Source organism: Hipposideros armiger, unplaced genomic scaffold (assembly GCF_001890085.2).
Source record: "Hipposideros armiger isolate ML-2016 unplaced genomic scaffold, ASM189008v1 scaffold_447, whole genome shotgun sequence".
Classification (NCBI taxonomy): domain Eukaryota; kingdom Metazoa; phylum Chordata; class Mammalia; order Chiroptera; family Hipposideridae; genus Hipposideros; species Hipposideros armiger.
Window position 1 is genome coordinate 1043160 of NW_017731797.1, and position 10305 is coordinate 1053464.

At 51.9% G+C, this 10305-nt stretch overlaps 1 protein-coding gene and 1 long non-coding RNA gene across 2 annotated transcripts in view; one reads left to right on the forward strand and one right to left on the reverse strand.

Annotated features, from left to right (window-relative positions):
• Nucleotides 1–926: 926 nt before the first annotated feature.
• On the reverse strand, nt 927–6358 carry ASB16 (ankyrin repeat and SOCS box containing 16). Its single transcript, XM_019665622.1, has 5 exons — nt 5949–6358; nt 5137–5404; nt 2948–3440; nt 2477–2590; nt 927–2017 (listed from the first exon to the last, which is right to left on the reverse strand). The coding sequence occupies exons 1-5, from the start codon at nt 6247–6249 to the stop codon at nt 1832–1834; spliced, it is 1362 nt and encodes a 453-aa protein (XP_019521167.1). The 5' UTR covers nt 6250–6358; the 3' UTR covers nt 927–1831.
• Nucleotides 6011–10305, forward strand: part of LOC109394992 (uncharacterized) — a 12697-nt gene continuing 8402 nt past the window's right edge. The window contains exons 1-2 of the long non-coding RNA XR_002126560.1: nt 6011–6100; nt 7080–7167. This is a non-coding gene — a long non-coding RNA (uncharacterized LOC109394992). The remainder of the gene's footprint in view (nt 6101–7079; nt 7168–10305) is intronic.

Below are 10305 nucleotides of genomic sequence, written 5' to 3' on the forward strand. Positions count from 1 at the left end.
CGGCAGCCCAGCTCCAGGTTGAGCTGTTGTTCAGCATCTTAGCTGTGGAGGGCAGTGTCACTGGCCCTCATATGTGGGATCCAAACTGGGGCCCTCTGGCATCACAAGCCAGTTCTTAACCATCGCGCCACTTGGCCGGCCCGATTTGGTGTTTTTATAAAACCAAATTTAAACTTTTTCTATATCCAGATCTATTAACCTTTCCTTTTATGCTTTTACCCTAGAAAATCTTCTCTTACTCCCAAATAATATACATAATCACATGTATCTTTTGTTTTCTTTAAACAGATATCTTGTAGTAGTAAATATAACAGGAAAAGCTGAGCTCAGTGGGGTCAGCCTGATGTGAGGGAGTGGACAGCTAGCAACCTTTCCTGAAAATGAGGCTTCCAGCTTGGGCCCAGGATTAGAGAAGGTCCCCTCCTTTTCTCTCCAGCCTTTGGCTCTGTGACATTAAAGTAAAAATATTGTCCAGAAGGGATAGGTTGCTGCTCTGCATAACGAGGTAAAAGCCTGTCTGTGTTGGTCAAAGGGCATCTCCATAGGTACAACTCTCCACAGAGGAGGGGAGGCTGGGCAACAGCTGCAGGAGGCCAACCTGAGGACTCCTGACTCATCTCTATCGCAGGTGTCCAAATGGTAATGGCCTTTAGAGATCCCAGGACCCATCAGCAAAAGGACAGGAGTGCAAGCTGTTGGGAGTCCCTCCTCAGTTCACTCCCGTGGTGGGTACTACAGACTGGGGATTTGGGAGGGGTCTTGTGTGTGTTGTTCTTATACCCTTTTTCCTATCACAAGAGTAACAGTTGCTCAGTGCAGAAATCTTGGGAACCACAGAAGAGGACAAAAGTGGGGGCGCGCGGGGAATAAGCATGAAGTGATAGGTCTCTCAGTCACATTTCAACCTAACAACATCCACACATTAGTTCTGTGCACAAATCATTTATTTGCGTTCATAAAAAGTGGCTTGGTTTAAAAAGCTTCCTCTTAAAGATGAATGGTGGTACATTCGACTTTGGGACCAAAAGAAGTGAGAGAGAGAGGGAGGACAGTTGGTGGCTGGTCGTCCCTCAGAGATCATGAGTGTGGTGACCACTGTTTAAGACACCATGCATCACTTGGGTGGGGGGGGAAGAACACAACCATAAATGGGTCCCAGGCATCATGCATTTATTCCTCCCTCAAGACCCATTTACTGAAATGCCTGTTCAAGGAATACAGTTGAGGCAGACACAGGCTCTTAATTAAATAAGTATGATACCAAGGAAGGCTACCTGCTAGGTTGGTCAAATAGTGCTATTGAGCGGTCTTGAGGATCAAATCAGCTTTGACCAGGGCAAAAAAATGTGGGAAGGGTAAGGTTGGGGAACAGCACATGCAAACACCTAGAAGCAAAGGGAAGCAAGACCAGTCAATGAGGTCCTCCCTTCAAGTGACAATGACAGGTTGAGCAGAGGCAGTTCAGCTAGAGGCAGAGTCTGTCACTCTTTGGGAGCTGAACAGGTACATTGGTGGCAGGGGATGGGGGGCAACAAGGATCATTACCTCCTGGTGTGGGGCCTGGGTAGACAGAGGGGCCAGCATCCACTTAAGCAAAGAAGAGGATGTGGGCGAAGGCTGCGTCTGCAGACCTTCGCGTCGGAGAGAGGAGCTGAAGCTCAGGACAGGTTGGAAGTCAGCAGTTGGCTCAAGAAACCAGTGGAGGGGTGAGCTAGCCCAGTAGGGTATGTGGAGTATGGACAGAGGGCCAGGAATTGGCCCTCTAGGGTTGGGGGGGGGGACAACAGATGGAGAAAGCAAGACAAGCTGTGGGAGCAGCCAGGCATGGTGCTCACTGGATGCGCCCCTCCACACGTAGCAGCAGGTAGTCCCTGAGGAGCGGAGGCAGTGGGAGGCCGGCCGCGGCTTGTCGGCAGCGGCTACCCAACTGAGCACGCACAGCCAGTCGGGCCAGGTGCTGCAGCCTCCTCGGCTGGTTCACCATGCCCAGGGCAGAGCTGTAGAAGGCTTCATGCTCCTAGGCCAGGAGTGGAACAGGGTCAGATGGCCCAATACCATTGACTCTGCCTTTCCAACGGGGGGCCATCTAGTGGTAGGGCCCTAGGATTTTGCAACTTGCAAAATTTGGCGCATCCTGAAGGACTTAGATTCAGAGCCAGAGAGGCCCTGTAAGGGACATGGGAGTTGGGACCACACTGCAGAGCCGGGTCTCAGCTGTGTTTGCACCCACCCCCACTCAAAAGATGCTGGCACAGTCCCCGCTGAGTCAGGGATGCCTGAAAAACGTCTGTGCTGATGTAGGTGAGAAGAGAGGCTGAAGAAATGTGTGGAAGTAGAGCTTATGCTGAGCTGCTAGGGGGTAGGGGGGCTCCTGCTCCTCCCTCCAGGAAGCCCATCCTGTAGTGATAGGCCAAGGGCCCAATCTTCCTTTGTATCTCGAGTCCAGGAAGGATCTGTGCCCCTAGGGTGGACATACCTGCCACAGCTCTGGGAGCACCGAGTCGACCCAGGTATCACAGGATGGGACACAAGGGTAGGCATTAAGTAGGACTTCCAGGGCCCGAGGGAAGTTGGCACAGTGTTTCAGCATCTAGGAATCAAAAGAGGGTCTCAGGGGCATCACGCCTCTCTCAACCAGGGGCAGACCTAAATCCAGCCTAAGCCAAAGCCCCACTTGCACTCAAATTTCGGAGGCTAAAATCTTAGTCTCTATTAATCCTGTTCCAGAACTTTCTGGCTCCAATCAGTTTCCTTGGGACTCCTTTCCTCCCTTGGATATCCTCCCCCATAACCCTCACTGGTCCTTCCCAAGCGGGGACAAACCTCTGGCCACAGAGGGTGGGATCTCAGTCTCTTGACCCCTTCTCTTCCCCTGTGGCAAGGCAATGCCACACACAGACTCCCCCGACCCAACTGAAGCCTTCTTTCACAGGCCCTCCCTGCGCACCTCAGGGTGTACAGGCTGGGCTCCGTAGTCCAGCAGCGCCGTGAAGAGGACCTCAGGCTCCCAGTTGGGAACATCCTGGACAGCCTGCAGCGCACAGTCCATGGGTGTGTGGCCCGCTGCATTGGGGACTCCAGCGCAGGCCCCGTGGCGTAGCAGCAGCTCGGCCAGGGCCCCGCAGCCGTTTGCACAGGCGTTATGCAGCGGTGTGTGGCGCTTGCGCCCAGCAGCACGGGCATCAGCCCCAGCCTCCAGGAGCCGGCGCGCTGCAGCCTGGTGCTGCTGGCCACTGCCTGGGCCCTCAGCCCCCGCGCACGCCGAGTTCAGGGCTGTCTCACCCTGGCTGGTACGCAGGCCTATGTTGGCTCCGTGCTCCAGGTAGAGAGCCACGTGCTTCTCCAAGCCACGTGCCGCCGCCACATGCAGGGGAGTCACCTCACTGTCCTGCGCAGCCAAGTTCACGGTTGCTCCCGCCTCCAGCAGCAGCTTGGCGCACCTGGGGGCAGGGCGCAAGGTGCCAAGGCAAATCCTGAAGGACCAAGGCCTGGCTTGGGAACCCCTCAGCCTGCTGTCAATCTCCTACGCCATTTCTTTCCACCTCCCACGCCATTTCTTTCCACCTCCCGCACCTGGAGGTGAGCCTGGTGTCCACCATCAGACGCACAGAAGCTCTGTGACAGACAGCAGAGCTGGAAGGCCCATCAAAGTAACCAGGAGCATCTTCAGTTTTCAGATGAAAAACTTCAGCCCAGAAAGGTCTCAGTGCAGCCAAGGACACACAGCAAGTTAGTGGCTACACTGGAATTAGTACTCTGCCTTATACAGTTCTCCTAGAGTGGAACCTGAGTCCCCAATGCCACTGGGACCCCAAGGGCTGGTTCTGACTCATTTGTCAGTGGTCTTCTAACATTTTGATAGCAGAAAAAAAAAATTGAAAACCCACTACTGTGTACACTATAAAACATAGAAAATTAAAGCGTATGAGCCAGAAAAACAAGTCCTAATATTTTCTTCCTGCCTCCAAACTTGAAGACCACCTTTCCAGACCAGCCACACGCATTCCAACAAAGGAAGGCACTTGGGGACCCACCTACTCCCCTTTCCTCTAAAGAAAACAAACAAAACCAAACAACAAAAACCAGATTTTAGGAAGCGCATGTTTCTCACAGTCTTCTAGTTCATGAAAAAATTACAGGCCAGAACACTGTGGAGGCAAATATCACTAACCACCATGGGGTAAAACAAACACACAACAAACTATATTACTGATGAAACTAAACTAACAGTAATTTATAATTAAAAAGCCAGAATGGCAGCCATTGGAACTTAGGAGCAGATTCGTCAACCCCAACGAAACCCTGATGTCCAAGTGTCCTTCCCCTAAATGGCCAGGATTCCAGCTCTCCTTCGGTGCACATGTCCAGTAGGCAGTGTGCTCAGTGGCCAAGAGTTGAATAGCAGCCAGTTATCCAAAGCTACTGAATTTATTTCCTTGGTAAATTCTAATCATGGACTAATTTTTGTTTACAAATACTAAATTTAAGTAACACTGAAAAGCTCACTCAGTAGTATTCTAGTAAGTAGAACTATTCTCACTTCACTCAAAAGGATAAAGTCCGCTGGGAAGTGCACCACGTGCCCATAAGAACTCAAGGAAGGGCTGGAAAATTTGGATCACTTCTGGGTCCATCACTGATCTAGATCTAAGCTAGGGAGAAGGTCCCAGCATACGGGCTGTGGAGTGTCTCCCAGGAGCCTTTGACTCCTTACCACGGCCAGCTCTGTCTGTGTACCTGATTTGTTAAAGTGCAAATACCATGATGTAGGAGGTCCAAGAAACTGCTGACCTTAAAAAGGTGGAAGAAGGAGGTATGTGGGGCCTCATATCAGGCTGGATCTTTCTAGATGTCTATGTCAAAATAGCCAGGAATTTGGCTACAGAGGGTTCACAGGGAATAAGAGACTGCAGTTGTCTCTTAATAAGAGTTTTTCCAAAAAGCAACAGGACTTTTGCCTCCTGGGCTTAGCTGATGTGACCTTGAACAAGTCACTCACCTTTCTGAGCCCGTTTTCCCTTCTCCCAGGTGGTTGTGAGGACATGAGCATATGAGGTGCTTCTCCCCTTCCGGCTATGTAAGCTGGAGACACACCCACACATTCTCCCCAAACCATCTCAGCCCCCGGGCACCTACTGTAAGGATTTAGGGGTTGTGCAGAGGTGCAAGGGGGTCATGCCTTCCTCAGACAACACATTGGCCTTGGCACCGAAGGTCAGCAGCAGCTGCACAGAGTCGGACTGGGCCCGGGCACAGGCCTCGTGCAAGGCCGCTCGGCCCCCAACCCTGGAGTCCAGCTCAGCTCCCTGCCGGATGAGGTGGCGGGCACAGTCGGTGTAGCCTCGGGCTGCAGTGATGGTGAGGGGCACCGTCTGCTTGGTCTTGGGGGTCAATACCCAGAACCCTGAGAAGAACAGACAGTGTTGGCGTTGGTGTGAGACCAGCAGGCAGGGCAGGCTGTGGTGAACAGCTGACTCTGGTCTTCCCTTTGCACTCCTGGCTGAGCACAAATGCCGCATCAGGCTGTACCTGTGGAGAGGGGCTCATTCAAGCCCTGATTTGGGGGTGCAGTATGTCAACTTATGGCTATTGCCATAGAAAGACATTACATGAAAAAAACCAGGTTATAAGATAGCATGTGGATTATAATTTCATTCTGTGGAAGGTAAAAAATATTCAAATATGTGGATGTATATTCATAGAAAAATTGCATTAGAATATAACTGTGTTCCTATGTAATTGATGTTAATACAACTTCAATTCTGGTAAGACATATAAACCGCTAATTATGCCTCCTTTCCGTTTAGGAGGGAGCTAGAATAGGTAGTGAGAAGGGATGGTCTAGCCTATGGTCTGGAGGGAGGGGATGGGGCTGAGACTCTCCCCCTCTCTCCACCTCCCACCTCTTCTATCTCCCTCCTCTTCTGCCCCCACCTGGTGCTCCCTACCCTGTTCAGCTGACCAGGCCAGCTGGTTGCTCACAGTCTCCACTATCATGTTGGCCGTATCTTCATCTTGGAACAGGGCTTGGATCTGTTGCAGGTCACCAGAGAACAGGGTATTGTGGACCACTGGGTCTCGGCAGGAGCGGCGCGGCCTAGTGAGTCGTGTCCGGGAACTTGGGGGGCACCTTTGGCTCCGGCACTGCTGGGCTGCTGCCTGGCGCCGGTCCTCCCACTCCAGCCACTCCCGTTGTAGGCGGAGAGAACGCAGCGTGGAGGAGGTGAAGGGGAAGGTTTCCTTTGCCATCCAGAGGGGTCCAGGGGTCTGGTCAGTGGCAGCTGGACAGAGCCGGCTCCCCTCGGCCTGACTACCACCCTTGCTCTGAGGCAAGCCACCCTGGCCCCTCACCCGTGACCCAGAGACAAGAGCAGCTGAGGCTATAAATAGGCCCTTCGCTGCTCTGGTAAACAGTTTGTCCAGAGTCCTGATCCTGGTGCAGAGAAGGTATTGGGCCAACCTCCAGCCCAGGTCTAGGGCTAGCCCCTGCCCCTGCTGATACCTTCCAGTTGGGCAGCTGGCCCTCACATGAGGCCACCTCTTTTACCCCAGGGTCCACATCCTTCCACTTCTGTGGAGTGAGCATTTTGGGTTGGCAAGGTCCAAGGGAGATGGACAGGGCAGGGAGGAGGAGCCAGAGTCCCCCAGCTTCTCTGATGTTGGCTGGAGGGCAACATCAGTCCAGAAATAGACCCATTAGACCCCAGCCCCAGAAATAAGGGCAGGTCTAGATAGAGTTCAAACAGCTCTTCCTGGCATCTGCAGTAATAGCAATATCTCTGCACATGTATGCACAGGGTTTTACAATATTTAAATTACTTTTAGATCCATCTTTACTCAGTGACGATACTTCCTGGCTCACCCAGGTAAATAGTAAACTTGGTTTTGACAATAAATGATCTGATCAGGCTAATTAGCACACTAGAACAGCTCTGAGATGGGTGGTCTTAGGTCTGTTTACCAAAGAGGAACTTAAGGCTTAACAAGGTAAAACTTCTCACTCAGGGTTGCAGTTTGTGAGGGGTGGAGCCAGAACTAGGACCCCAACTGGCCTGAGACATGATGTACTTTGGTTCTAGCTACTGTGGCCACGTGAGGGTGAAGACAGTTGTGAGAACGCCTCTCCCCACCCTCCGAGAAGGACATGGTTTCTAGAAACTGCCATCAGTGAGTCTTGTTTTCCCCCTCCCCCGCCACTCCTGCCCCAGAACCTAAAAGGGCTCACATGCCTGCCTAAGGGCCAAGGGCTTGATCTTGCAACTCTAGGGACTCCCTACCAAAGAGACCTGTAAGCCACAAGCCCATTCACTCTCTGGTGAAAACGGCGCTGCTTCCAAGAGCCTCTAGGGGGAGGAGAGAGGCCGTGAAACAGCAGTAGCTGGTGTGGCTGACAAGCCAGGGAAAGAGAGGCAGGAGGGCCGCCAGCCCCTGCCTCAGAAGCTCTCCTAACCCGAGAGCTCAATCAGTGTGCATGAGGCTGGCTCCTCAGCCCCTGGGCCCCTCAGGGCTGGCCTAGCCCCATCCTGCTGTGGCTGCAGTGGCTGGTGTCTCCCCCAACACTGCGGGCTCCTCTGCCCCTGCGCCTCTTCCCTTCCCTGGCTCTGCCCAGCTCCTGCTCAGTTATCTCCGACTTCTTCCTCTCCCTGGTCCCCTCATACAAACAAGTTCCAGCTCCCATTGTCACATTTTCAGCCACCATCCTTAAAGGGCATGAACCTGGACCGGCCCAACCTCCTACCCGGTGTTCCTTCCTCTGGCCACAACCCCTCTGCCCCACTGCCCACGTGGAGTGATCTGACAACGGGTTACTTCCTAGCTTGAGAATTTCTGCTGACTCTGACACCTGCCCTCTCCAACCAAGTCCCAGTTCCTTGGCGTGGCCTCACGTCACATAGCTTTCTCATCATGGCTCCTCACGCTTCCCCGCCATTCCCTTCTGACTCATTCCTTAAAGTCCACCTCAAAGGTCACCTGCTCTGGGAGACATCCCTATAGCAGTCCCAGGTCCCCAACTCGTTTAGTTCCAGCCACTCCCAACCCACGCACTTTGTAAAGCACCTATCGCAGTGTACTGTACACGACAGTCAGCTGTGCTGGATGTGGGCTTGAGGAGGCTCTAAATTTGTTCAGTTGGGTTCCTGGCACACAGTAGGTCTTGACATGGTGTTTAGGACACCTAGTAGCCTGGCTTCTTATGTGTAGTGCATTGACTGAGGGCCCCTATCCTCTGCTAGAGCAAATATTCCACTTGACCAAGTGGGTGGCAGCAGCCCGGGCTGTTTCCGGCACTGCCCTTACCCGGCTGTTCACCCACTGTGGCCCCGGCTTCTTGGTGGTATTCCAGGGTGGGGGATCCCAGAGGAGGAATGAGATCATGCACAGTGAGGGCTTGGAGATCCTCAGAGAAAGGCGCCTCTATAAATGCAGCTGTGATTAACCCTGTTGGAACCCATTCAGTGTTTTAATTGCCCCGCCAACGGCTTGGCTGAGCACCCACAGCTGGGTTCCCAGGGTTGGGAGCTGGCAAGGTCCGATGGGGCCAAGACAAGGTGGGCGTCCCCTACCTCCCGAGGCACACAATAGTCATGGCCTGTGGGCCCAGCCTCTCTACAGTCTTCTTGCCACACAGGCCTAAAGGTGCTCTGACTACACAGCTCAGTCCCCAGAGAGACCATGTGCTCTGTCTCCCGTCCTTGGCCTTAACTTCCTGAGGGCACAAAACTGTCCTTAGCGTTAACTTCCTGAGGCCTTTACTTCAACCCACACATGAGCCCACAGGGAGCCCAGGTCTACTGGCAGGAGCAGTTCCAGGTGAGTGGACACCCAGCCTGCCTTCTTGGAGCTCAGAACCTGTGGGGTGATGAACTACACAAGAAACCAGGATATTGGTTAGGACTGTGAGCAGTAGAAACCAGGGCTCAAGGGTGTTGAGGGGGGAAGGGCACTGCAGGCCAGAGACATGGGGTGGTTTAGGTGCAGGAAGACCACATGGCCTAGATCTAAGCTACACAGGCAGAGCTGGGGAGTTAGCAGCGGGTAGAAGGGAAATAAGTGCATGGTCTGCTCAGGTAGGAAGACCAAATGGGAGTGTGAAGGGGCAAGGGTGTTGATGAATTAGTCCCTTCTTGCTCCTGGGCTTGGAATACAAAAGCATTCTAGAACAGGGCCCCACTGCAACCAGCAGCCAGCTGAGCGTGGAGTTCTTAAAGCACTTGTTCACTTCAGCCTTGAGACTGGGATCTATGGGGTCATCCTCTTTGGAAAAGGAGATTAATGCCTTCCCCCAGAGCAGTATCAAGCCCATGGGAGGCCCCCGATTCAGCTGCTTAGTGAAGACAGGCAGAGGCAGGGGAGGCTGGTGGTCAAACTGGGGTCTTTAACCCACATACCCCTCATCCATGAGTTGGGAGAAACTTCCTTTCGTCCCATCATTCCAGAAAAGCAAAACAAAGTTGCCAACTTGGTGTAATTAAACCTTTTATACCTCACCCATGCCCCTTGTCCAACTGTGGTTTGAAAGGTGGTACAGAGAAGCAATAGTTGTTGTTCAGCAACAAAATTAATAAAGTAGTATTGGATTAGAACCCAAAGCATAAAATAAATACCCATGGGTCCAGACTGATATAAATGAATGATTGAATACAAAAATGAGGGAGAACAGACTAATCTCCCATGCAGAAGAATTCCAAATAATTGATGTAGATATTCTGCCCTTAAGGAGGTGGAACATAGCTCCTCATACCTTAAGTGTGAGCTACCCACAGTGACTGCCTTACAAAGAGGACAGTATGGAAAAAGAGAAGAAAAAGAGTAACTTTACAGTGGAGGAACCTGACAAACCCTACCTTAGCCAGGTGAGCAAGGTCAACATTAATCCTTGACATGATGTGTTGAGGATAGCACCTTACCTCCGTGGTGTTCCTCCCCAAACACATAATCATGAAAAACATCAGACGAATTCCAATAGAGGGACACCCTACAACATGTCTGAGCCATATTCCTCGAAGTTGCCGAGGTGATAAAACTCAAGGAAAGTCTGACACACGGCCACAGACAGAGGGGCCTAAAGAGTCATGATGACTAAATGGAGTGTGGGATCCTGGAACACAGAAAGCACATTAGAGGAAAAGTGAGTAAATCTGAATAAAGTATGGTGTTCAGTTAATATTAATATATCAGTACTGGTCCTCTAATTGTGACAAAACTACCACACTGATGTAAGATGGTAATACTAGGGAAAGCTGAGTATGGGGTATTATGGGAACTTTCTGTAATATCTTTGTAATAATTCTGTAAATCTAAAAC